This window comes from Mollisia scopiformis, assembly GCF_001500285.1.
Source record: "Mollisia scopiformis unplaced genomic scaffold LY89scaffold_11, whole genome shotgun sequence".
Lineage (NCBI taxonomy): Eukaryota > Fungi > Ascomycota > Leotiomycetes > Helotiales > Mollisiaceae > Mollisia > Mollisia scopiformis.
The window spans coordinates 450,667-477,555 of NW_017263591.1; the positions used below are offsets into that span (position 1 = coordinate 450,667).

At 47.3% G+C, this 26,889-nt stretch overlaps 8 protein-coding genes across 8 annotated transcripts; 5 read left to right on the forward strand and 3 right to left on the reverse strand.

The window, feature by feature from the left end:
• Nucleotides 1-1,518: 1,518 nt before the first annotated feature.
• Nucleotides 1,519-2,565, forward strand: LY89DRAFT_746956 (uncharacterized protein; the record flags this gene model as incomplete). Its single annotated transcript, XM_018221108.1, has 2 exons — nucleotides 1,519-1,845; nucleotides 1,971-2,565. 2 exons carry the CDS (start codon nucleotides 1,519-1,521, stop codon nucleotides 2,547-2,549), a joined length of 906 nt encoding a protein of 301 aa, XP_018071768.1. The 3' UTR covers nucleotides 2,550-2,565.
• Nucleotides 2,566-3,541: 976 nt separating this feature from the next.
• Nucleotides 3,542-5,254, forward strand: LY89DRAFT_746958 (uncharacterized protein; the record flags this gene model as incomplete). The annotated part of the gene is made up of 5 exons (XM_018221109.1): nucleotides 3,542-3,669; nucleotides 3,829-4,726; nucleotides 4,759-4,825; nucleotides 4,980-4,986; nucleotides 5,137-5,254. The coding sequence occupies 5 exons, from the start codon at nucleotides 3,542-3,544 to the stop codon at nucleotides 5,252-5,254; spliced, it is 1,218 nt and encodes a 405-aa protein (XP_018071769.1).
• Nucleotides 5,255-5,630: 376 nt separating this feature from the next.
• LY89DRAFT_733266 (uncharacterized protein) lies at nucleotides 5,631-7,829 on the forward strand (the record flags this gene model as incomplete). Its single annotated transcript, XM_018219781.1, has 5 exons — nucleotides 5,631-5,801; nucleotides 5,859-6,046; nucleotides 6,105-6,320; nucleotides 6,370-7,401; nucleotides 7,448-7,829. The coding sequence occupies 5 exons, from the start codon at nucleotides 5,631-5,633 to the stop codon at nucleotides 7,827-7,829; spliced, it is 1,989 nt and encodes a 662-aa protein (XP_018071770.1).
• A 1,048-nt stretch (nucleotides 7,830-8,877) lies between these two features.
• On the reverse strand, nucleotides 8,878-11,086 carry LY89DRAFT_718116 (uncharacterized protein; the record flags this gene model as incomplete). The annotated part of the gene is made up of 3 exons (XM_018218392.1): nucleotides 10,854-11,086; nucleotides 10,578-10,798; nucleotides 8,878-10,514 (listed from the first exon to the last, which is right to left on the reverse strand). The coding sequence occupies exons 1-3, from the start codon at nucleotides 11,018-11,020 to the stop codon at nucleotides 8,878-8,880; spliced, it is 2,025 nt and encodes a 674-aa protein (XP_018071771.1). The 5' UTR covers nucleotides 11,021-11,086.
• Nucleotides 11,087-13,028: 1,942 nt separating this feature from the next.
• LY89DRAFT_718117 (uncharacterized protein) lies at nucleotides 13,029-15,050 on the forward strand (the record flags this gene model as incomplete). Its single annotated transcript, XM_018218393.1, has 3 exons — nucleotides 13,029-13,493; nucleotides 13,568-13,773; nucleotides 13,841-15,050. 3 exons carry the CDS (start codon nucleotides 13,029-13,031, stop codon nucleotides 15,048-15,050), a joined length of 1,881 nt encoding a protein of 626 aa, XP_018071772.1.
• Nucleotides 15,051-16,245: 1,195 nt separating this feature from the next.
• Nucleotides 16,246-18,054, reverse strand: LY89DRAFT_668744 (uncharacterized protein; the record flags this gene model as incomplete). Its single annotated transcript, XM_018213053.1, has 1 exon — nucleotides 16,246-18,054. One exon carries the CDS (start codon nucleotides 18,052-18,054, stop codon nucleotides 16,246-16,248), a length of 1,809 nt encoding a protein of 602 aa, XP_018071773.1.
• Nucleotides 18,055-21,596: 3,542 nt separating this feature from the next.
• LY89DRAFT_584509 (uncharacterized protein) lies at nucleotides 21,597-23,260 on the forward strand (the record flags this gene model as incomplete). The annotated part of the gene is made up of 2 exons (XM_018209266.1): nucleotides 21,597-21,880; nucleotides 21,934-23,260. 2 exons carry the CDS (start codon nucleotides 21,597-21,599, stop codon nucleotides 23,258-23,260), a joined length of 1,611 nt encoding a protein of 536 aa, XP_018071774.1.
• A 994-nt stretch (nucleotides 23,261-24,254) lies between these two features.
• Nucleotides 24,255-26,729, reverse strand: LY89DRAFT_707001 (uncharacterized protein; the record flags this gene model as incomplete). The annotated part of the gene is made up of 4 exons (XM_018217568.1): nucleotides 24,255-24,742; nucleotides 24,785-25,624; nucleotides 25,700-25,792; nucleotides 26,697-26,729. The coding sequence occupies 4 exons, from the start codon at nucleotides 26,727-26,729 to the stop codon at nucleotides 24,401-24,403; spliced, it is 1,308 nt and encodes a 435-aa protein (XP_018071775.1). The 3' UTR covers nucleotides 24,255-24,400.
• Nucleotides 26,730-26,889: the final 160 nt, after the last annotated feature.

A 26,889-nucleotide genomic window follows, 5' to 3' on the forward strand; every position in this document is an offset into this window, starting at 1 on the left:
TGAGGTGAAGCGGAGGTGAGCAAAGTGGCGATGGGTCACGTGTGCTACGACTTAGCGAGTGCCCAGAGGACGTGAGGATTGATGTGAGATAACAGTAAGTACCTCCTTCTCCTCCTCCTAACTCAGAGACTGCTAGACCATGGCATACAACAAATTTTTTTTTTGGCGATTTTGGGAAGGATGGGAGAAGGAGTTACAGGCGGGGTCGTGTTGCGCTTTTGAAGCGTAATGTGAATGAACACTGTAAGAGGAGGGATGCTATCGGAGATGTCGGAGAGACTCAAAACTAGGCGTGAAACCTCGCCTTCCCTGCTCACATAGGGAAATTTTCTCAAAGAGGTAATTTTGAGGTCTGTGCTCATGTGGTTTCTTACTACTTACTATCATTATATGTACAAAATAAGGTGAAGTTAAGTGAATTAAAGTGAGTTGAAATGAATCACTAGCTATACTTTATGCTCGCTATTCCTCGACTACTCAAGCAGCAGCTTTAACAATAGGATTTTATATAAAAATTACGTTTTGTTTCTCACAAGGCTTCAGCCCTAGCCGGCATGAATACTTTTGAATGACTATTTCAGCCAGAGTCCAAAGCTAACTCGAACCTAACCTCAAAAATGAAGGTATCGTGAGTCTTAGCTATAAAACACTAAACGTTTGAGCCAACTCCATTTCTACAGTAGCTTCCTATTCCCAGCTCCTCGATCGGTGGGTCAGGCGCAAAATGTTCGAGGAAACTTTCTCTTCTGACCAGCTTCCGCTAGTTACTTAGCGGCGGTGATTGAGGATATACTTCTTTTTTCACTCCAATGGTTTGGGTTGATTTGGCCATTACTGATGATGGCTTTGACATGCTTCTACTTCCCTGCTTCTTGTAAGAAGACTCATAGCTGTTCAAGCCTTTAATCTTGAGAATTTGGATCTGAAGCTTTTGCCATTGACATGGTGGTCTATTTACCCCGCTATTGGATCTTGCTTCCTCAGCTTCTGTACTGACAATTGACACCTTCAGCGATTGAATTGCGCTCATTGAAAAGGTCTAGCATTCCTTTCCTACCAATGCAAGTCGTGCTTATTTGGTTCCTAGCTTTCAAGTCGAAGCGACAAGGCCCGCAGCTACCCTGCCAAGGCTGCAGTAGCCTCGTGTGGGGGATGGCTAGCGCGACTTAGTCAAGGGCAAGCTCCCTTCGTACTTTCTTTAAAATTTTGGTCTACGCAGCTTCACGGCATCTCGCCTTCGCACAGCATTGAAAATCCTCTTGATACTTTCTTCTTTTCAACTCTTTCTTGAAAGCTGCCCCAGGTTGACAGGTCGTGTAATGCGATTTCAAGCCACTCTCGGACGAGCATTTCGATTTGCAATACGAACTCCAGCAAGTCTTCAGTGCAGCGATTTAGCTTCAGATACCTTGCCAATCTCATCCTTCTTGCAGGTCCTGATTCGATTGAGCCAACAAACCTTTTCCTTCGCCGACCACCAAGTACCAAGACACGAACAGATTCTACCCAACCGCAGCGATGAAGATCATTGATCCATCACCATCTGCGCAAGCTCGTCGTCAAGCCGAGCGCCGACTCAAACAGGAATACTTGCTCGACCAAAAAATCATAGCTCTCCGGAAGGAATTGGTTGAAGTACTCGGCATTCAGACTCCCTTGGAACAAATATTGCCGCCACAGCTCAAGACTCAAGATAAGCACGAGTCTGTGATGTTCTTAAGGCTCATGATCATGGACGCTCTACAGAACAAGCTCGTACACATGCAAAGTCTGAAATTGATTCCGCCGCCTTCCCCCACATTCACCTGCTTTTCAAATCTCCCACCAGAGCTTCGCCTCAAGATTGTGAGTAGCATACCCCTCTGTTTTTCACCTTTGCTAGTTCTCGAGCTTGGTATATTGAAGTCTCAGAGAACTTTTCACCTCCTTCACTTCTTATTCCGGAAAGGCATGGTACTAACTTGCTGTAGTGGGACTATACGCTCGAGAATCATTGTCACGAACGGATTCATTCCGTTGATGTATCCGAAAAGGATAGAAATGAGTTCATGGCCGGAGACTATGATGCAGAAAACCCTCAACACCTCATCAAAGTCATTTCGAACCAGCTTATCCACCCAACCCTCCATGTATGTCATGAGTCCCGAATGCAGTACCTTTACCGAACTGGAGCTTCATTTTCGAGCCATCTTGCAACATACATCAACTTTAACACCGACGTAATCTACATACCTAATAACGATTTCGCAGCAGAAATCTTCCGGAAGTTAGTACAAGACAGTAGAAGGTGTCCAAACCAACTGCAGCGTATTGCGATGCCAGCCCAACTTTACTGCAACCTTCCTATGGACGACGGTGAACGTCTCGAGACCGTGCACTTTGATATGCGGGACGCGATGCCGGCCTGGCGAGAAACCTTGATCGTCTTCGCTGATGACGTTTTCATGAATCTGTGGTCGGAGACAAAGTGGAAGATTGTGGAGTTGACTGCGAAGCAGAAGAGGTTACGTGTGAGAGAAGCTATGCAAGGCAACATGTCAGGATACTGAACGAGTGGATCAAGGAAGTCGCGGATGTAGATCCAATGAAGTATAGCTTCGTTTTCATTAAGCCAGCCGCCGAAGAATGAAGTGGATGAGCTTGAGAGCTTGCATCTATAGATTGGGACAGTCTGTCTGGACATGGCGCGAAGTGGATTTGATACACATTTGCAAGCATGAATACAAATCATAGTCCATGCTTCGAACTCGCTCGTTTTTCCGTGTCAACTTGTGCTCAACTTGGGCCATTGCCGATGTCCAGAATCTTGCAAAACTATTAATGATGTAGCAAGGATTCTGTTGTACGCTCGAGTCTTTGCTCTAGCTCCAACATCCCGTTGTTCACTTGCAAGTCACGAGTCACAGACCAATTAGGTATAAATTCAATGCGTAAGCTAATAATTTTTAACTTCATTTCTATTTCTACTTGATGTCCAAGAATCTATAGTTAACTGCAAATTTTCATAAAACACTTCAGAGTCTTTCCATTGTTTGAAAACTGAGAAGCAAAGCAATCCATTCTTTTGTTGAACTGTCAAGTGATCCGAACTATCGATTTGGGATATGCAGTAGCTCGTTGCAGCTATTCATGTCTCGCCTCTGTGTCCATGTGCGGGTGGCGTTCTCTAGCGATACCGACTACTGTATCTTTTAGTTCCATTGTGACAAGCGCAAGGTCGCATTGTTGGAATGTCACATTTACTGCCTCGACTCAAAGTTCCACTTCTGAAATTACGACAGCCATCAACGATAAACATGACCTGACATACTTGAATTCAGAAACTCTTTGCGAACAGGGGACGCCAAGGTGTCAACTTCGGGGAAAAGCAAGGAGTTTCGTAATGAGACATTTTGCTTCGTCCATTTCCTCATGTCTCATCCGATGCGTGTCGGTAATTTTGCTCATAATAAGGAAGTATCCGCAGAGACTCATATCATGACAAGGCAACACTTGTTTTATTTTTCTTCCCGACTTCATTTGCGGTCCCGTTGTTCTCAGGATGCATCTCATTCGATCAGTCATTACCGTTGTAATACTAGCGGCGAAGCAATCATTGGCGCAAGAACCATTCGATCAATACTGCTATCTCGACATTCAGAATGCCGATTTTTCGTTCTATAGCACCAAGTAAGCTTTTCTTCTCACTAAATTCTTTTCCCTCATGAAAGTTTGAGAGGTACCGACTATTTCAAGAGTTGGGACTTGATGGCAAAACGACACCATATCTCTGAAGCTTCTAGTTCTCACGATATTTTAGACATAGACACAGTGCTAATATGTTGGCAGCTATAACCTAATGGGTTGGGCACCAGAAATATACGCAGGGGGCAATTTCGCCTGGCAAGCCGGTGATGGTTCCGAACCTCTCGGCATCGATGGTACCCGAGGTGGCCGGATGGTCTTCAACCTGATTCAAGAGCAAGGCTGGGGCACTATGACTATGAATGCATTTTTCTCGGACTACCTATACGCTGTACCTCGCGGGACTCAGCAGATCCTCAGCTGGTGGGTCATGTTTGACGCTGCGACCTCGGCTCACGATTTGAGCAATTGTCAAGTCGGGATGTCAGACGGCAACGACGATGCGAGCATTGTGCCCACTCTGGAAACCGCGTATCAATGGACTCAATATACGTTCTCGGGCCCGGATGCCGTGGCAGATGGACAAACACAGGAAATGATCATTCGAGTTACTTGTCAAGCGAACGTGGTGGCTTATGGTGGGCCGGTGGCCTGGAAGGTCGATGAACCTGGTTGTCCGCCAGGAGCCAAGATCCTAAATGCAGCTGCTGCTTCCTCGATGATAATTCCTACCACCGCCTCATCAACAGCGGCTGTATGTCAAGTGCCAGATTCTACAGTATATATTGCACAAACGCGCACAGTCACCATGGCTCCCGAAGTGATTACTTCTTACATATACGCTTCGATGAGCACAGCTTGGGTTACGCTTAACACCTGCAGCTCCAGCGCTGTTATTTCGACGAATTCGGCAGCATCATCTTCCTTCTCGTCAGCGCCAACATCAAGCTTCTCTAGCAATGCTTCGGCGAGCGCGGCAGCTTCGTCGTCATTCTCAGCTGCGCCAACATCGAGTTTTGCCTCCGCGTCTTCGACGGATTTGTGTCCTTCGTACAATTTCACTACGACGATTGTATCCTGGCTGCCAGCTGCAACAGTTACTGTTAGTGCTTGTCCATGAGCAACTTAAGGGAGACTTGGAAATCAGAGGATGAGGTGTTGGCCTCGGTCTACGCAAGTTTGGTTTTGCTTGGATCAAGGGGTACGTGGATATGGATGGAAAATATCTTTCACATCCCAGAGCTATAGCATATCACAAAAGAAAACAAATATTACTTGGCGAAGTTGATTCGATTCTTATCCCTTCAAGCGATATCCCATTCTCTCTTCTGATCTCTGATGTTGTTTTGCAATAGCTTTGCAGTAAGTGAAAAAGCGCTCCTCGTGCTCTTTGAGTCATTAATCACGTGGTCCGGTTTTCGGCCACCACTTGCACTTCGGCTCTTACCTACCTAGGTACCTAAGTCACTGTGTGTGCCATGTATCACATGAAACAAGCTCATACTGTTGTAGTGCACACTTCCATGATTTTCCTTCCTGCGACAATGGCATGAGTCAAGAGAATTCAGGAGAGCAAGCTGCAGCTGAATACTTGCTGGCCGTTTTGAGATTTGGTTTCTTGATTAAGTAAACGGTGATTAGACATACTCATACATATCGAAACTCAAGCTCTGAGAGATAGCAGCCCGAAATTTGCTATTGTGACCAATAAAGCGGAAGTGCACACTCGACTTGCGCCGGATGACTATATTCATGATTCATTTTCACGATAAGCCTGGTGAGCATTGCAACTTGCGCTTTAGTACTTGAAGTAGTGTCATAACTTTATGACTCCAAAACAGGCACTCTCTTAAGTCTCTAAGGTAGGCTCTCACCTTCGCTTGAGCCTTCCCGCGCCCAATTACACATGTTTAGTAAAGAACTTAGACTTTTGCATTAGATTCCTACACACAGCAATGTGGGATCGCCGAACTTTGAGTGTGGAACTCTAGGCAAGAAATACCACAATGTCGGAAAAACCAATGCCAGATCGACTGATCGAAGCCATATTGTCAGCAGAACGACCTAAGACCCCGAGGAAAGTCTCATTTGCAAAACCTCAAGTCTACTTTCGTTCCATTTCCTTTCAATCACCTTTCTACAGACCAGAAAGGGTGGACTCTGATACCACTATCTCTGTATGTACATGTCCATGTGTTTGTGGAACCCACGCAAGCCCCCCTCACAGTCGCAAGAAGACATCTCGACGTCGTCACTCTACACCTCCTGGGCCCATACCGCAAGGTATCTACTGGCCATCTCCAATGATGATGATTGGACTCTTCTGCATTGGAATAGTAATCAGTGCTGTACATCACGTGTACTACTCCTTTCTTGATAGAAGAAGAGTTGGGGACGATCAAGAGCAGCAACGAGCAATCAGGTTTATCATTCACCGAGCCATTGTTGATTGCTCGAGGACTTGCCTAACGTATGCATAGATTTGGAAGTACCTTCGCACATATGGTTCAGACAACTCTAGTTGCCTCTGTCGGTTACAGCTTCACGCAAACATTGTGGAAGACTCTTCGAAAGAAGAGTGTCTCCATTAGAGCTCTTGATGCTGCCTTCGGCGCAGACAGGAGTCCTTGGGCATTGTGCAATCGTGAGATGCTGAGGAAGTTGAGAATTGTTTCGGTCCTCGGTTTGATATCACAGTACCCAGCACCTTATCTGCAGACGAATATGATGTTTGACTGTTTATAGGTGCATGCCGCTGCCATCACTGATCACACCTGCCACCCTCTTCGTCATGCCGAATGTTCAATATAGTTGGACTGTCGAACTTGTCCCTACGGTCAATATGTTCGGGTCACAGTGGAGCCAATTCGCTTATTCTGTGAATGACACAGCTACTTCTCCGCTGCTCTTCCTAGGTCCGAGAACTATCATCTCAAGATTGACGACGGCAACAGCAGCTCAAGGCGCCATCTTGGACATTGTGGCTCCCTCACCAAATTCGTCATACTCTCTTCACTTCTATGGACCAGTCGTACGATGCCAAGACGCCAACTTGAGCACTGCAATCATAATTGACACCTTGAGAGATGAGTTCGTAAGCAATTACACAGGAAATACCATCGAGTATAGCAACAATTACTTTGCCTTCGTGCCAGATTTCAGTAATCTCGCCAACAAGACCTCAGCCAGTGGCGTCCAAATAGTCGCGCAGACTCGGCTTCAAATGCCTTCCAATGCAAGCAATGAGCTTTGGATGGTCTTCTCAAGGTACGCATGGGACAGCACTGGAAATAGCAGCATCGTGGATCATTACACCACTTGCAAGCTCTACAATGCATCTTACAGTGTCTGCCTATCGTTCATGAACGGCATGCAGAGTATGAATCTGACCAACATCACAATGCTGAATACTGTCGACTACCCATCAAACAACGACTCGATCACTGCAGCTGTTCAGCAGCAACACGCCTACTCCGCCGTGTTCTGGGCGATGAGTGATCTCATCGTCGGCTCAATGGGCATGTTCAGGCAGTATTTAGACGATGGCATATCGACCACTTTCCCAGAAATCACAACCGAGCTAGAACGCACGAGTCTGCTCGGGAGTTCCGACCTCGACGTCTTCTTCGATGGCACCACTCCTCTAGACGGAAATCAAAGCAGCAGCGATCAGCGACAAGCGGACATCGCTCTAGCCAAGAACCGCACCCTCGCTGCCCTCATCGAAGAACTCTCCTCAAACATCACTATTTCTTTCCTCAGTAGCGATCTCCTCTCGTAAGCCCCCCTTCACTCCCATTTTTCACATGATTGACATCCCCAGCCCTCCAGCACAAACAAACATAACTCACACAACCCAAATCAACCTCTACGCCTACCACTCCCGCAATCTCCTCTTCGCGTACTCTTTCGCGATAACGTTCGCTCTGCTCGCTATCCTCATCGGCGCTTATTCATACTATCAGAATGGATATTCGCACAGTAAAAACTTCTCGGCGATATTAGCGGCGACGAGGGATCAGGATTTGGCAGAGCTGTTTTTTGCGGATATTATGGGGAGGTTGCCGTTGCATGCCGATGTAGAGAGGGCGCAATTGAGGTTTGGGAGTATGGTTGGTGGCGGCTTGGGTTTTAGGGAAGAGCCACCGAGGAGGAGTGTGAGTGTGGGCAGTGTGGGTGTCGGTGTGGAGCATGAGGTTGCGTGAGGACAATCTGCTGTGGGGTTTGCATAAGGAATACAGTATTTAGATGCAGAGTGCAGTCGATTGGAGTGAAGCATTGTTGCTACGTAGCTAGACTTGCTCAATATTATAGCTTGGTCAGTGTACAGAATTGACGAATTGATATGAAATTCAATATCCAATTCTTAGAGAGGTGTTGTTTGCATTTCAACTGCGCAATTGATGGTGAGCCAAAAACATCGGATAAACGGGACTATTCAAGATTTAAAGTTCTTAGCGCCGGCCTAACCTTTTTCCTGATCTGAGACTGCTCCTCAACCAAGGTCCTCAACGAGAACACCATACAAAAGAAATACTGGAATATGATTGGCCGAAGGCTTCTTAACGCCGAAATTTGCTGTTTGCTTAACTTTTGGAGATTTGAAGGGAGAGAATCGTTGGGTTTTTAAACACTTATGATTTTACGATGTGCAACAAAAGAATTTAAGGTTTTAAGCTTATTTTAGCGCCTACCTTATCTGCCTGGGACTGCTTGAGCAACCACAAAGGTACCTAGGTAACCCCTTAAATTGCTCGCTTAACAATCCGGATTCGGACTTATGTCAACACGACCATTTCGTCTTGTCATTTGTGGTAATTCCACAGATCGGATTATTATTGGGCATATATTGGAAATAGGTATTTTATTGACAATGATTGAACTTTTCCTAAAGAGATAAAGAACAGCTTGAACTTCTATAGAGAATTCATCTGTCGCAAGTTGTAAGCAGGTTTGCAGATGTTGCGAGTACGAGGGCGAGTGCCAGTCTCGGGTTATACATTTCAGAGTGTCGAAGAGGAGGTATTTATAGATCTAGCATCGCGTTGTGTTGATTCACCTGTGAAATGGGCAGGCCGTTTTTCAAAGAGCAGTGTGTCATGAAGGTGAAGTCCGAATGAAGTCCAAATCAAGCGCTTTTTTTGCTATAGAAGCCGCCCCGCGTGCTTTCGCAATTGATACCCAACGTCTATTGAAACAGCCTTTTCAGAACCGGCTGAGCTAGATCCCTCATGAAAGCCCATAGCTTCACTCTCAATCTGTGAAGACAAGCCCTATCTTTCTAGCATCGCTGAAGCGCACACCATATTCCTTCATCCATGCATTGTCAGCGGGAGCAGCATCTCCTCCCCAAGGATTGAAAGAACAAGTGGAAAGACGTCCCACCTCGAGATCAGACACTAAATCTCTTGGGCGCTCTGAATCTCTGGGACTCTCTGACAGGTCGGCCAATCTACCTATTGAAAAGGCATCCATCATGTCTAGGGTTCTCAAATGCGGTATATTCATTGCTCGCTGGCGAAGACTGTCCACATGGCAGATGAACTGATCCCTCAGGGCGAGCTGAAAAAGGCCTCCTGTTGCGAGGTACTTATAAGCAACACGGATGTCATCGAGACAGTTCAGATGGCGGAATAGATTGAAACCATTGCACAGGTAATTGCTACGTTGTATGTAGACAAATGCCTTCAAGGATGCAAATTCAACATCATCCAAAAATGAGAGCTTGTTGAACACCGCAGACCATAGAGGGTCCAGGGCTTCAAGATATAGGACAGAATCGCTTTGGCTTGCCTTGGTAGATAAGATTCCACCTAACACTGCAATCTCGTGGATCATCCGGACATCTAAATCCTCGTTCCGTTCAAAATTACGTCTGGAGATGCGCTTTTTATCAGAGAGTATGCGTTTGATTCGGACTATCGATGATCGTACTCCGACTCCAGATGATAACGATGTGAGATTGTATAACGTGGTGGGCGACGTCCCATCCCTGAATAACACGTGGTCGTGTAGGTATCGACCGCATTCTCGGGCCAGTAACTCATAAGCATCAGAGGACCGATTAAGATTTAATAGCACATCTGCTAGAGACACTTGGCACTGTAGCAAATCATCAAACTTCTGCATCTTCTGATAGCCTTCAATCGCCACGCCATAGAGTGTCTCTGCATGATGCGACATCTCCGGGTACAAGGTTTCGAGATTTGCCATTAGAAGGCATATGCGAGCCACCACTTCAGATGTACGTTCGAACTCCTCACGAAGCAAGGTCAAAGCCTCATGGTATAGGAGGCACACGTCGGAATATTTTGAAAGCTCGAACTCCGGCCGCTCGTCCAGTTCTTGCAATTCAGTCACACATGCACCAGGTCCTGCTTCTAGGAATTCCAAGAACTCCGAAATATATTCTAGAAGAGCCTCAGTGGAACAACACTGTCGCTCAATGGCAAGAATAATGGAACCGAGATACTTGACTGCTGCTGATTTGATTTGGCGGTTTTTGCGATCCATTCGTGCTCCGTCGATGTGATTAGCGATCAAGTCCGATACGATGGATGGTGCAAGATCTTCTTCTTCGAGGCCAAGGACTGACTCCTCGTCAATGGTATGAAGTCCTCGTTCAGGACAGTTCCACAGCATAGAACTCCCTGCAATAGTCTGGATGAGCATATTCCTCTCGCCACGGCCTCCGGATGGGTCTGGAAGAAATGTTTGAACCTCCACTTCTGATGTGCTTTCAGAGTCGGACAGATGGGCTACAGTGAGACGAGTAGTAGGTAACATATCATCTAGTGGCTCGAGACTCTTGTCTCGGAAGTTTTCCAAGGCTGTGGGAATCCGAGGAGTTTCGGGACCAGGAGTGCAATATGTTATGCCTACTGGTGTTTCTATTTCCTTACTTAGTATACGATCATACATAAACGCACACAACGTTAAACCAAAGAGCTTACCAGCGGTTGGAGACACAGCATCCAAGAAATCTACCACTCTCCTCTTTTTGAAACTCTCCAATCTCATTTTCTTGATCTCAGCCCCACCATGGAAAAATTGCGTCTCCTTCCCTTCTTCCCGCTTTCTTTTCTCGCTCTTGGCAATGAGAATACCCATGGCTGCGGAGGAGACGTTCTTTTCGAATTTCCAGCTTTTAAGCTTTTCTTTCCATTTTCGTTCACTGTCATCATTATCAGTACACCCCTCCCTCGCCGGCTCAAAGAAATACAGCTTACCTGGCTTTGAATTGATAGGTATGACTTATGATTTGCATTGTATCCTTGAGCGTATGGTCCATATCCATGTATACACTCCGGATGTTGTCTTTATGGGTTTCCCATTTCTGATCATTCCGTGCTTTGGCTGACAGCCTTGATGTCCGAGATCCCTGAGCTTCGGCCATTTTCGCAGGAGTTTCCCACAGCTGGGAACAGAACTTAACTTGTGGGGAAGAAGCCCTCGAGGAGGGAAACCATACTGAGCAGTAAACTGTCGATCTTTGGGGGTATTATAGTTTCAAGGTGAAAACGTGAGGGAGAAGAAAAACAAGGCTGGGTGGGTGAGACGAGAAAGCCTCATCCGCATCATCCCACGCAACGCTCAACCGAACCACTAAGAACACCGTACAAAAGGGCAGATTTCGGGCTTCGTATCGGGAAGGCGCATATGGAGCAAGCCCGTCCAAGCCGCAAAAAAGAAAACAATTGAACGGGCAAATGCAAACCTGCAGAATTTGGAACGTGGGGGTTCATGGGTATTGGCCGAAAACCAAAGTGCAAAAATTACAATCTCTGCGAAGATACTGCAATTGACCCAATTAGGTCGCTCTTTTCAACACAGCCAACAATTGTTTGAGCGGCAATTTTGATGCGAGGTTCATAAAATGAGAGCTCAATTCGAAGAAATTAACGAGTGCCATGATCACCGAAATCCCTCTAGGAGCATAAAGCTCAGATATCAGATGAAGGGTGGTAGAATCGCGGCAATTATGGGGGAAGAAATTAGTGTATTGATTGAAGTGCAGGAGCAGAAGTGAGGATATATGAGAGCATAGCTAGCACTAAAAGCCCCTGAACTAAGCCTAAAGCAGCGCATAAAAGTGGATTTCAACTGACGACAAGAACTTCAGAGTCGCACACCACTCCCTGAAATCTACCAAACATTTCGAGTTTAAGACTTATGTCATCATAAGTTTGAACTTGTTGTTTCGAATTTCGTCGTAATCAGACAATAGCTTTTGGTCAATTACTCAGCAGTCTTGGGAGATGCGAGGAAAGTGAAAGAAAGGGGACCTCGGCAACATTGAAGATGAGAATTTCGAGCCTTCCTACAAATTCCCATACTCCTCTCAAATGTCCATCTCGTTAGCTTATGACGATAAGTCTCTCCTGCGGATAGTCGGATGTCCCCCATACGCTAAGATTAGGGAAGTTCTTTAAATCTACGTAGGGCAAGTGCTAAGCTCCCACCAAGCCCGCCCGGCTGGTTCGTCGCTTATTGCCACCACCGTGACAACCACAAAACCCCACAAACCCTCCCTAGTTTCTCTCTTTTCTATTGACTATATGCTTGGCATTCCTCTACGTCGGAAATCTTTGGTAGAAATGCTGTGTTTACCGATCGTCCGGTCTCTGAAGCGCTAGCGACCGAGGCCCAGAGCATCGGGTGCCTGTAACGAATAGATAGTAACTTCGTAAGGTAATATGGGCGTAGATACTGCTGGCACTGCAATCTTGGCAGAGGCATCGACTTGTTTCTAAGTTCAAATCTTTTTGCTGAGAACGAATCAATTGCCAGAAGGAAAGTGTTCTCTCCCCAAAGTTCGCAAGTCGCAAGCTACCTGCAATTCAGCAACGGACTTGCATTTTTAAGTCTTCAAATCATGGACGGTTCTCAGCTCGTTGAAGAAGTTTAAAGCGGATCCTCTCCTCCGATTCTCTTTAAATGATTCTGGAATTCATTTGTGGCAAAGTGGTAAGATGTAAATAATAACGTCTCGGCGTACCTTTTTCTTCCTTCCTTCATTCATTCGCGCATCCTACGCTCGTTCTTCTTTCTGCGCAGCAATGTCTTCTGTCCTTCGAGTTTATAATCGCCTCTTCACCAATTCCTCAAATTTCCAGCCATGGCGGAACACTCCTGAATATGGCTATTCCTCGAAGCGGCCAGATCCAGAAGCCGCGGGATCCGGCTCACATTTCGAAGAACTAAAAGGGAGAAGACCGCAAAAGTTCCTCCCCAGGCCTACAAACAGACTCATGAGCACCAGTGTTCATGCGCTGTTAATTTTGTGGTGGAATTACTTGTACTTTCTATCACTCAGCCCAGCCGAAACACCTGCGTAGATGAATGCCTTGCTTGGGCTATATGGGTTATTCTTGGCTTTATCGGTGGCTCTATTCTCGGTGCACATGTGGCTCTCACAATTCCAGCCTGGACCAGGTTTCTGCATATCTGCGAGAATTAAGAGGATCGGGCTCCAGATGTTGAATCTAGGGGCTTGGTATCTTTACAGTCATGGAAATACTCTGCAGAATCATGGGGCATATAATCTTCTTATCTTCGGATTGATGTTCTTCCCCAGTAACTTAATGTTCGGTCTGCTGTACGTGTGGTTTGAATTAGCATCTAGCCAAGAGCGAAAAACCAAGTCGCAGAAGAGATTCTGGAAGCAGTTTCTCGGCGCTGTTGCAATATTTGGGGTTCTCTTTTTCCATCTGTCGAATGCGAAAAGAGAACAGCTGAAATATGGATTTTTCGGCGATGAGATCCCGTGTTCTGCAAAAGAGCGGAAGTCTGGAAGTTGTGATTCGTGCCAATGGCAAGAAACTACTCCTTGGTTTGATCTTCTACCGTTTCGGCAAAACATCTTCACCGTACGTAAACTTTATCTTCTTCCTTTATGTTCTTTGACCTCAAGCTTGGACAACTTATTAACGATGCTGTGCAGGGCCCCATGACTTGTCCGGCAGACGAATCTTTCTCTGCAAGATTCGAAGAAGATAGGCTTATAGTTGAAGGATGTGAGAACACTCAAACTGAAATAAAATCATATTTCAACGATTCGGTGATAGCGAGAAACAATGGCCCTATCTACTCTCTACTTCCAAGAACCGAAACGTGGGGTTTGGCTATGAAAAATGACAGCTTGAATAGGTACGTACTTACTTCTTAGAGTTTCTGCTCATCATGTTCTCAAGGGTCCGGACTGACTTTTTATCAGACCATATAACGGTTTTCAAGACACTGTCCTCCAGGCCGTGGAATTGAACACTTTTCCATACTTTCAAGAAACAAAAATCAGCGCCTCCATCGATGATATCCTCGTCCACTGCGGCACCGCACTTCCAAAACTAGTATACAGAATTCAGCCCTCCTTCAAAAACAACACCACATCAACCCCCAACAACTCATCTACAGAAGAGGACAAAAGACTCAACATCATCATCCTCTTCATCGACGCCATGTCCCGCGCCCACTTCCACCGACGCCTCCCCCTCACCCAACACGCCCTCGAACTCCTCACCGGCTCGCCCTCCTCAACCAGCACCCTCTACCCCCTCACCCGCTACCACAGCATCGGCATAAACACCACACCCAACACCCGCGCCCTATGGGCCGGCCTCCCCACCTCCTCTCTAACAACCAGCTTCCTGCCCATCTGGGAGCAATTCCAATCCCACGGCTACACATCCGCGCGCGTGGACCCCATGTGCCAAGATTGGACCGCCTACTACGACGCCGGCACCTTCCCCTCCTCCTCCCCCTCCTCCTCCTTCATCTCGCAGAAAATAGCACACGAACACATCGCCTTCTCGTGTCTACCGCCACACCTACCCATCGGGAAAGATAACGCGGGAAACTTCGCCGGACCAGCGAGTATCAAAGCGAGGTGTTTCTCTGACACGCACATCGGGCACCACGTCCTGGATTGGACCGAGTCATTCATCTCGAGCTATCAATCTCCCTCTCCTCGAACCCCGTACTTCCTCAACGCCGCATTCATGGAAGCGCACGAAGGCTCCTCGGAAGTCCTCCGCACGCTCGACGCCCGCCTCGCTACCTTCTTCTCCCCGACTACCAGCGCCGTGAACTGGAATTCCACCGCCGTCGTAATGGTCAGCGATCACGGGGCGTTGATGGGGTTGAATAATGCGTTTTTTGAGAACGGGAGGGTGGAGGCGAAGAATCCGTTTGCGGCGTTTGTGTTGCCGGATTGGTTTATGGGGCAGGAGGACAGGGAGGACAGGTTTAGGGGGGCGGTGGGCAGGTTGGTGACGCCGTTTGATGTTTATGAGACGGTGAGGGGGATTGGAGGCGTGAGGGGTGGTGGGGAGAGGAGCGGTGGTGGGGTGGATTTGCTGAGGGATGGGGTTGGGGATCGGAGTTGTGGGGAAGCGGGTATTGCTGAGGAATTTTGTCGTTGTAGATAGAACAGAGCAGAGCTTGACTGAGCAGTTATCGAAAAATATTAAAAATTTGAAATGCCGTATCACCAGGGGGTATCAGAATTATTTACGCACCCCCTAAATTTTAGCAAAAACACACTAAAAATCTATTACTTTGCAACTTCCTAACTTTTTGAATTTATATTACAACATAGCCTAATAAATAAAATATAGCTTCATTACAACAAGCACATTAACTTTTATAGAGAAAAGTTCTTCTCAAAATTCTTAGTTTTTAATTTATTAAAATCTCATACTTTTATTAATACATTTTATATAGGAATTTTAATAAAATTAATCTTAATTTAAATAAAAGGTAGTAATACTATTCTAATTAATTGAACTTAAGTAGTTAAAATTTTCCTACTTGAGTATTTAATTTTGAGAAAATTTATAAACATAAAGTTATTTCATAAAAAAAGAGTAGTAGATTTTAGGTGTGTTTTCGTTAAAATTTGGAGGTGCGTAAATAATTCTGACACCCCCTGGTGGTATTAATTGCTTTCCAAAGTAATAGCCTGGAATAAAGGTTTAGGCTTTATAAGACATGACCCCCCCAAGCCCCTCCTAAGTGAAAACCTCCTATACGATGTGTTGACCTCCTCCAACCCTGGGCTCCTTCCACCTAAGTTCCTACTCTTGCTCTCGTTTTGTGTGACGCTAAAATTTCGAAAAATAAATAATTTAATGAAGTGTAACGTGTGAGATTTTAAATGAAATATGGTACCTAACGAGTTTCCTCCTTTTGCTTATAAAGACATATCTTAGAGAACAATTAATACGGTGTGCCTCGTTTCATCAAGCACCAATACTTCCTCCTGAGACCCGGACGAATAATTTAGACCCCATCATTACTCGCTTAACCTAGAACTCACTCTCTCCAGCAACTCAAAACTATTAATTACGATTTTCATTAACCCACACAACCTAACACCCAGACATCATGTACGTACGTATATACAAGAATCGAATCCGCACTCTCAAACAACCCACACAAACCCAGTATTTTCTCTAACCATCGACCATCAATCAACGCACAGCGGTACTTCATACCTCCTCTGGGTATAAAGCTCTAACAACCAAACCTTCAACATCCATGATCTAGCACGGACATTGCACCCCAAAAAACCCAAACTCCCGGACTCCAAAAGGAAGAAAGGGAAACTCATATCTCGTATCATCATACCATCTCATCCCTAAACCTCGACTCGGCCGTCAACCGCCTCTGGACCCCCATCCCAAACCGAATCCGCCCCTTATACCCCCTCCGCATCTCCTCATACCTTTCCTCCTCCTCGCTGAAAACACTCACCGCATCAACGACAACCTCGTCCTTCCACCCTCCATATCCATATCCATATCCATACCCCTTCTCACTTTCCCTTTTCTCGCTCCCGCCATACCCGCTATCACTCCTTAATCCAATCTTCACGATCCCCGTCTCCTTATCCGCGAACGGATTACTCTCCCCCCACCCCTCGCGATAAACCTTGACCTCGACCTCTTTTTCTTCCTTCTCATCTCCAAAATCCGGCGCCACAACAGTATAAACCGTCTTCTCGCCCTCGCTGACCGGTCTGCCCCTGCGCATACTATTCCCCAGATTCCTCGTCCTTTTAAAATCCTCGATTGTTCTTGGCCACTGATCCCCATCCTCCCCTCTACCTCTACCCCTCCACGACTCCCTCTTCACCTCATCCTTACCCTCAAGCCCAAAATTAAGCGACACGCCTCTCCTCGGATTCCGCGCCGGGGTCGTAGGCGTGGCTCCCCCACCGCCGTCCGACAACGCGTTCAGGATCGAGCCGCTGTACACCGAACTCGAGCGATTGGCCCTCAGGGGCGCGAACGCGGCTGGCGGCGCCGGCAGCGTGACGGGGCGTTCGTAGTCGCTCGGGTACGGATAGCTTTCCAGCGCTCCGCTCATCCCGTACCCCATTGTCGACGTCGCCGGGGGCGCTGTATCTCTTCTCGACGCCGTGCGGGAATAACTTTTATTCTTCGTTCGCAGGGAGCCGGTGAGGGTTCCGCTGCTGCTCGCTTTGCGCTGGAAGCCGAGGATGGGCGCGCGGTCGTCGGAGTAGTCGCCGTTGAGGCTGGAGCTGCCGATGGAGCGGCGGTGTTCGCGGGAGCGGCGATAGCGCGTGTAGATGAATGCTACGACGAGGGAGGCGAGGACGAGGACGCCGAGGAGGAGGCCGGCTATGATGCCGCCTTCGCGGGAGGCTTGTTGGCCGGAGGCGGATTCGGGGCCGAGGCCTTGGGGGAGGACGGCTGCGAGGGGGTTGGTATCCGCGGAGGGGGAGGTTTGGGAGGGGAAGAAGGGCGCGAGGGTACTGGGGTAGGGAGCTGTGATTGAGAGGGCGGTTACGAAGGCCAAGGAAGCTGAACTTGGCGTTGATGAGATGGTGGGAGCGGCGGATTCGCGAGTTGTTGGGCTATTGGAGAGTTGCGAAGTAATGAGTGAGGTTTTGCTGAGGCCTTTTGCTGACTCGGTAGAGGAGAGTGGAATCAAGAGTGATGAGAGGAAAGTTTCGAGGGAGTTTGACGTAGGTCTTGCTGGTATTGAGGTGGATGTTGTTGGCCGTAGTGATGTAATTGAAGCTTCTGAAAGTGTTGCAGATCCGGACTTGGACAATATTGAAGTTGATTGAGCAGGACGAGGTATACTGGCAATTGTGGACGAGAATAGGGATGAGATCGACGAAGCAGATGGTATTGCTCTGGATGTACTCGAAACCCGTCCAGAAGAAAGCAGAGAGGTTACAGGACCCGAGGCAGAAGCAGCAGTCCTCGAAACAGACTGCGTAAATATTGTCGTCGTAACAGTATGTACCACTTGACTGGAATGATGCCCCCATTGCCAGATCCCGCATCCCAAAAGCCCCAATCCATGTTCCGCACCATTGCAAAGATGTCCACCCTGGTTTTGCACCGCATTCATAGCTTCATTAAAAAGACTGCCTCGACCTGCATTCCCAACGCTCATGTTCCATTAATTTGAAAAATTAAAAGTCGTATACTGGAATTAAAGGAATGATCTTGTGCACCAGCCTGCTCAACAGGTTCTGCAACAAAAATCATTGATGTTGACGATCCAGCGTCAGTAGGACAGACGAAGGAGACCTTTCTTTCAAATCGACTCACTCACGAGGCAAGACCGGAGTGAAAATTGGCCATAAAAAGAAGAACGACAGAAATAAGAGATGAAGAATACTATACAGTGCAAGAACCGTTCGAAACAAAGTGACGCATGTGCATGTGGGGGGACACTTCCCACCTCAGAATGCATGAAATACTCCATGAACAAGAGTTGCTTGAACTGTCTGAGAACAACAAAAAGCATAAAGTTTCGAAAGCCCCGTCTGTTTATGTTGCGATAAGATCTTAGAGAGCGTTTTTGGACCCATGTGTGGTCCCTGGTACAACTCCCGTTTGGGAGGGACGTAAGTTGTTTCATGCTTAATCGGACGGATTAAGCGCTGGGATGGATCGGAGATTTTCTTCGATGGAAGATCATAAGATTGACAATAGAACACTTGTTGTTCTGAAGTGCCGACCCTTTCGAATGTATAATTGTTGATGCTTTTTGCAGCGTTCATTTTCTGACTCTGGTTTGCGCCATAATAACTCTATGGTCGTGAATGCGAACGCCAAGCAGTGAAATGCGCTATCAACTGCAAGGGCAGAATATCGATCTACTGGAAATCAACGCTAGGATGTATCGCAAAAACTTTCTGGTCGGGATCCAATCCGTCGTGCGAAGTTTCTCATCTCGAGCAGGTGGAGATGGCTTCCTGATCGCTCGTTGGTCCACCTTCAATCCCGAGTCCGGCAGCGTGTGCGGCATTGTCTGTGCGATGCGTTCCAATCAGAAGATCCATGTAGTGACGAGGCTTTGAGCTTGGATATCACCGAGCACATTGGTCAGACGGTATGCGTATGATAACAAGGAAACACCATGGTGTACTGTCGATGTATAGAGTTTATGAAGGTCTCATCCAGTGGGGTTGCGCGGAACTATAGATGAAGAGTATGGAATGAGATTTTATATTCAAGGAGATACGAAGAGTTGATGCCCAACAATAAGTGAGTCCCAATGGATACCGAGTTATTGATGTACCCCGCAGAAGTCCTGCAAAAGAGTTGATTGAAGCCAAGTCCGTTGTTTCTGTCGGCATCGGCTTGTGGGCACTTTCCTCTCGGGCTCAGACTCATCTGAAAATGTTGTCTGAACTCAATCCCGGCATAGTAGGATCCAGATATCAGTGCAGGTATTTGGGGATTCTCCGAGCGTATACATATTCAGCAGCCTCATGTTCCCTTTGAGAATTCATGCTCTTTGGGTCCGTGACAACGCTGATCTGGGAAATCAATTGGGGTGAGCGAACAGTTAACACAATAGCATGAACACGAACGGCGCCACGAAAGCCAATCTGCCATTTCAGCAGTTATGTGACCTTTGAAGACTGGGATTTTGGTTCATTAAACGTCGCTGATGGACTTAAGCCTTGAAATCTGCTAGCAGTGATTGGCCACTAGACGTTACTTCGATCGTTTGTTTCTCCAAACAATGCGAACATGTTCGTCAAAACATATATCATTTGCAACTTATGTGCCAGTTGCATGGGGCCATCTCCAGACGGCCGAACGGCAAAGCTACTAGTTCTAGAGTTCATCAAAAGCGCGACAGATTTAACCTTTGTTTCAGGAATCGAAACGAACATCGAAACGAACTTTTACTTCCCCAAACAATCCGGAGCTGTCTCCTGTGAGCAATAAATAGTTGGGCGCGGGCAGTCAGATAGTTCACGCCAACACCAACGGTGAATTCTAGTCTTTATGCAAGCACGAGCGCCATATAAGCAGGCGATATAACAACAGAGCCAGGCAAAAATGCATAACATTGAACAAATGGAGTGGCATGCTTCGCAAAAAGAGATTGCAAAAGGAGACTTTATATTCCTGACGAACGAGTCTGCGGGAGCGTGGCGTACCGGAACCTTCTCCATCTCCAACTTCAGATCCAGACGCATCCAGAACTTGACTGAAAACTTAGAGTGCAACTTTCTTCTCGCCTCTAACGAATTGTGATGGCTTTGAAAGTGAAGATATTGTAGCAGGTGCAATCCAAGCAGACTTCCACTTCATGGTTGGCATGCAGGCAATTGCAGCAGTGTCAATGATCAATCTTGTCATTCTCTGCGCAAGATCCCGAACAAATGAGAGTGTCCGAATGTTTGACTCAAACAGAACAGTTCTAGATTGGTCTCTGCAACCCTTCCTTTCCGGAGACAACAACAGGCCAGTACTGACAAATTGACCAGAACCGGATGAAATGTATGGAGTAGAGTCCAGCCAAACTTTTCTGCTCTGGGGTAGCAATCTGTGGGAGACTACTCCATAGTCAAGGACATGTGAAGACATCGGATTTTGCAATGGCAAAGCCTCGGGCAAACATTGCTACCAAATCTGTTTGATACAGTAAGTCCTAGACGCAAAACAAATTAGCGCTGAGTCTTTGGAAATTTTGCTCCGGACCAAGAACAGAATCCGCGTAGCTCTCCCTCTCGGTCAGCTTCAAGCTTGATCCCAATTCTGGACTTTGAATGGATTGCGATCTTCTGGAGCGGCGGCATCTCCGGTTCTTTATTACTGTATAGTGCCGTCATACTGGACCGGGAATAGGCCAAGATTGGAGGTGGCAGCAGCAAGATGAAGCGGAAGTGTGTCGTGTGATGCGATGCGTGACCATTCGCCTGTTCCTGGATGGCGAAAGTGGGGAATGCGCCGAAGTGCAAATCGTGGAGTTGCGTTCTGGGTCGGGTCGGGTCGGGTCGGGACTTGGGTGGAAGAGCGACTGCGATCGTGAAATACAGTATTTCTTCACTTCGGATTTTCTACAGTAACGAAGCGAGACGGAAATACGTCACTGATTCATTTTTCTGCCGACGAAGGACGTCCAGTCACAACAATCCCAATCCACTCACTCATTCATACCAAGTATTTATGTATCTTTCGCCGGCGTCTCTAAAAGACAAACATCTCGTCCCATCTTGTCCTTCTTTTTGCCTCTCCCGCCTCCGTTCATTCACCAGGAACCTATGACGATTACTGTGTCTCGTTCACCATGATGCTGGAATTTGTTTTTCTTTCCTTCTCACTCCTCGCATTGGTGACGTTCGTTCCGTACCTGCGCCACAACCTCAGTGTCCTCCTCCCGGGAAATATCAACTTTCCTTGGCGCGATGACGCTTCGGGCTATCGCACACGAGACCCAATTGAGGCCTTCTTGAAACCCTCACTGGCCAGTCTGCGCCGCCGAGGTGTGTGAAATGGCCCCCCGGCAATATTTTTACATTTTAATCCTCCGTCCTCCTTTTTCTTTCCGCTTCTGTTCCTCTCTTGTATTTTGACAGTTTTTTCTTCTCTCTACCATATTTTGTACATACCATCGACCATTTCTAAATACCCATTGCCTCTGTTATTCTCGATATTCTGATTCTGATTCAAAATTTGAAAATAGACGCCATGACCTCCTATCTGGCACGGCTCAGCCCGGTGCCAACATTCCCCGAATATACCGGTCCTCATGAAGTAGGTACCGTCGACATCGAATTACCTGCTGCAGAACTCGACGCGGTTTCTCCTTCCCCGGACGAGAATCTATCAACGATTCAGTACCGCGTCTTCTATCCTTGCGAACCGGATTCCAAGCTGAAAACTGTGAGCTGGCTTCCAACCCCCCAACGAGAATATGTGTCCGCATACACTAGATTTCTTGGGGCTGGGAGCTTGCTCGCAGACTTCATATCGTGAGTAAAGATCAGATCTGAATCAGGAGATCGTGCGCTGATGATTGCTGCAGATTCTTTCCACGTCATCTACATTCCATAGCGATACCTGTCCGAAAGAATGCTCCGATCCTCAAACCCACGACCGAAAACAAGAAATGGCCTGTCATGTTCTTTTCACATGGTCTGGGAGGGAATAGAAACGCATACTCACACCTCTGTGGTTCAATTGCCAGTCATGGCATGATTGTGATTGCACCGGAACACCGGGATGGCTCTGCTCCCATTTCCTACATTCGCGATGTACCTTCGAATAATTCTCTTTCTGAGAAGTCTGCGGCACGCAAAGCAAAGCGAACGATAGGCTATACTCGATATTCGCATACACCCAGCCCAGAGGTTGAGGCGGGTCGAAATACACAATTGAAGATCCGACTCTGGGAGCTGGGTCTTATTCACGACAGTGTGCTGAAGCTGGATCTTGGCGAGCAGTTGAAGAATTTGAACACCTCATTCTCATCCCTAGAGCAATTCAAAGGCATGTTGGATGTGCACACCCCTGGAAAAACTAGCTTCGCAGGGCACTCTTTCGGCGCTGCAACTGTAGCTCAATTCGTTAAGAGTATCTTCTATTCCCCACGAAACCACGAAGCACCCGCAGAATACGAATGTCTCTTCTCGCCCTCATCCCGCTCACCCCTCATCTCCCAAATCACGCCCCACACCCCCATCATCCTCCTCGACATCTGGTGTCTCCCCCTACGCGCCGAATCCACCCGCTGGCTCTGGGACCAGCCCTTCCCGTGCTACGCCCCCGAGGGCCCAGGCGGATCCGCCCTCCTCGCCGTCGAATCCCAAGCCTTCTACAACTGGCGCGTTCATCTAAAAGCCACCAAACGCCTCCTGTCCCCCGATCCCAGCTCCTCGAATTACGGCTTCGGTACGGTGGAAAGCAAGCAGAAATGGGCAGAGCCAAACTTCTTCTACGCTATCTCCTCCGCCCATCTCTCTCAATCAGATTTCGGGCTCCTGTTCCCCAGACTCACGAAACATGTCTTTGGTTCCCAAGAACCGGAACGGGTCATGAAACTCAATGTAAGAGCAGTGCTGCAACTAGTTCGCTCGAACGGCATTCCGATATCGAGCACATCAGCTCAAGACATGGAGATGCTGGACGGGAAAGAAGGTATCGAGACAAGCAGCGATGAGAAGATATTCGGCAGGAAAGAGGAGGTGAGGGGCTGGAGTTGGATCAGTACCGATGTGGAGGATTTGAAGGATGTGGATGATGAGGCGGAGGCGAAGGGGGATGTGGAGAATACGAAGGTTAAGGAGCCCAGTCAGGTGGTGGTGGGGAATGAGATTATGAAGCAGCAGGATGGGACGGCGGAACGGCTTTGAGTCTGGATTGGAGGAGATGTTTTGCGTTTTGCATGTTGGATTAGGCGTTTATGGAGGAACTGGTGCATGGTGGTGCTGGGAAGGAAGAAGAAGTGCGTTGCGCTATACCCTTAGATCGATATCGATGTTTGTCGGTACAGATAGATGAAGACAGCAATGTTAAACTTATGAAACCCTGCAATCTTGTACTTTAATCTCCCTGCAAGTGAAAAGTCGACTCCCTGCGCAACTTCAACGTTTTGCTCAGCGGGGCAGTATGCTAGGTATCTATATAAACCCCCACCCTCCCTTCCCTCCCTCATCCCTTTATTCCTACACCGCAAAAATATCCGGTCTCTCAACCTCTTTGGTGTGTGGAAGATAAAGGACCGGCTTTTGTAACATTTTGCCGTGGTCGGAAATCGTCACGACTTTAGACGGGTTTGGTTGTGGGAGATAAGCTTAGTTTTGCCATCAAAACCTATTTCATTGTCAATCACCTGGCCCATCCTCACCCGGCCCTCCATCTCCTCCCGGCCCCAGAACAAGGACTCCCCAAACGTCATCCTCGTCATCGATCTCCCATCTTGTTGGTGAAAAACAAATTCAAGCCTCTAAACATTGTTTATATACCCCACTATACCCTCCCCATCTTACGTCCTGCTCCGTAGTCGGAACCTTCTATAACACTTGCACTTCACCCCTATTGTAGTAAGAGAGGTTCTTTTTCATTGTTAGTTAATAACAGAAATATTGCTTGACAAGAGAATACAATATTTCCACCACCTATTCCCGTGCTTTTTTAGACTATAAGCCACAAAAACGACACAAACATAAACGCAAAAGTCCGGGTATCGTCTTAAATACCTAAACTCTAGCCCTCTTTTTTTCTCAAAATTGCTTGATTTGGTCAAAAACATTAGAGCTGTGTGCCACCATAGTGTCGTACTTTGTAAAACAAAATCGGATCATAGTATTACTACTTAACAGGGTATTCTGCTTTCATTACAAATTTTCTGCTTGAAGTAACCCTTCTTCCAAGATTCGCAATAAGTGATGCACATATTTCGAACCAGAGAACACACAAAACCGAGCGCCATTGAGAGAAAACTAAGAGCTTTCATCCATTGATGCTTCCATAAGTTGCCTGAGAATCTTCATTCAGACTGTCTTTGGTTTTGTGATTCCTTCAACCTTTCGCCGAGCCTGTTCGGCATGCCTTCTAACTCGATTCGTGTGCCAGGCTCTTCTCCAAATCTTCTTATTGACATTATCCCTAACACTTTCGTCCTCGTATTTCAAGTGAGAAGGAAAGAATACTTGAGTCATCGCGAGGCCCGCCCCAGGTACCCATTTTTCGAGTTCCTTTAATGCACCATGAACCCTCAAGATGACTTGTGGCTCTTGAACAGGCTCCAACCACTCGGGAACTCCATCAACTTTCTTCATCGATTCTACCCACTTTGGCATGTTCTTGGGGTCAGCTCCGTTCTCCAACCAGACCTTTAATGGTGCTACTTACTGCAGCGCCTCGTCCAGGTCAACGTTCGAGTCAGGGTCGTCTTTGAAACCCTGTGATTTGGCCGTTATGCTTGGCATGCGTTTGAAGTCTTTTAGTTCCAGGCCGGTGGTACTTGACGAGCGAGCTGCTCCGGCAGCGTATACATTCTGTAGCATACCTAAGCCGCCAGCCCCAATCAAATACCAAGCATGGTCTTTGAGGCCCGAAACACTCAGCAACAGACAAACCCATAGAGCCGCAAGAATCGCGGTGACGACTGGTGTTTCGTGACGCGCGGCACCTCTAGCTGTCGCAAAAGCTTCGATATCGGGAGAGCCCGCTCTACCAAGCAGCACCATGACATGCTTGTGGCCATTGCCCCTAGTGAGACATATCACATTGTTGTGGTCGAGCAATCTTCCTGCCCACTTCTCTTCTCTCCACTGGGCCAAGGAGCAAGTTGCCATTGCCAACACGGTTCCAGCCAAGACAATCATCATTACTCCCCAATCTCCGTAAAGAACCCAGGGAGGTATGGCAATACCAATCTCGGCTAGCATTGTCGCCCATCCTAACATCCAGACATGATCTGGTTTCGGCGTTCGCAAAGGTCCAAGCTCAAATATACTGATTTTGATAGAGTCTTTGTCCTCGTCAATATGATTGCGAATCTCGTGGTCTCTCAAAAGGCGGTCGAGGAGCCAAGACTTATTCTCCCGCTGGAAAGAGTTGGCACAGTTGACGATGATGGCTGCATCCTCTGGTGCTGGTAAGAGCCGTCTGTCGCCAACAGCAGACAAAAGCTGACTGAAGCCAAACGCGACCCAACCAAAGGAGAACGCAACAGGCGTGATGGGGATGGTGATAAGAGCCCGTGACGGTTGCTCGGGACTCGTATCATGTTGGTCAGAGTTGTGGTATCTTCGATTTGGGGCTCGGAGAGTAATTGTATAACCCACCATCTGAGCGATCGCTTTTTGTACGATGTCGCCGCCAATGAGGAGCAGTAGACTCAAAATGTCGCCTGGATTTGCGCGGGTTTTAGGGGCAGCCTAGGCTTTTTCGAGGACAGCCCGGCTGTTCTAACTACGCGAAAGCGGTGAAAATTAGGGTTTTATCCTTTTTCTTCTTCCATATATTTACATATTCGCCCGCTTTTAACTTTAGTTCTTTTACTCCTTTAGCTACGCCGCCACATGGCTACGCTACTGTACTAGCTACACTGTATTGAATCCACTAAATCCACTGAATGCACTGTACTGACTACACTGTACTGAATCCACTGAATCCACTGAATCCACTGAATCCACTGAATCCACTGTACTGACTACACTGTACTGAATACACTACACTGCTGCATTGCGAGTCTAGCGCATTGTTAGGTTGTGAGCAGTAAATGAGGGCTAAGGATTGAGTGCTAAGGATTGAGAGTTAAAGCATGAAAATGAGGGCATTCCCAAAGAGTGGGGCATTAGGTGCAGCTAGTGCAAATGACTTCATTCTGCCCGGACAGCCGGGCTGTCCTCGAAAAAGCCTAGGCTGTCCCTAAAACCCGCGTGGATTTGACCATTGCTCCCGAAGCTCTGCTGTAGTTGGCATGATTGCTAATAGCCACACATCGGCATTGAAGCTGTATTGAAAACTTCGCGACACTTTGTCGCAAAGTGCGGCAGTATGGAATGGGAGCGGCTGAGAATTCTCAGCCCTCGCTACACATACAGTATCCTGGGGTCCTGGAATAAGCAGCTGAATTATTGGTCCAGACGAATACTTAGGAAACGCTTATCAATCATGCAATACTGTAACATGGTGGTGATACAGAGGAGAATCTCCGCACCTTCATCGGAATACACAAAGGTCTATATTGATCGAAAATCAGAAATTAGTCAAGTCTGGTAGCTATGGCCGATTCCCAGTTCCGAACAAATGTTTTAACAGGTCTCTGTACCTTCTTACTGTGTTGTCTTTTATTTCCGGAGATCGCTGCATGGCGGAACCGCAGATATGCCACCATTTCAGATGGAGAAAGCGCTTCCCAACATTTGCTTCCCAAAGGCCAAAGCGATGTTGAGTCGCAGCCACCGAATCGGGCAAGTCAAGAGACAGAAGGAGAAGCAGAAATACCGGGGCTTCAAGTCGGAGATTCAGA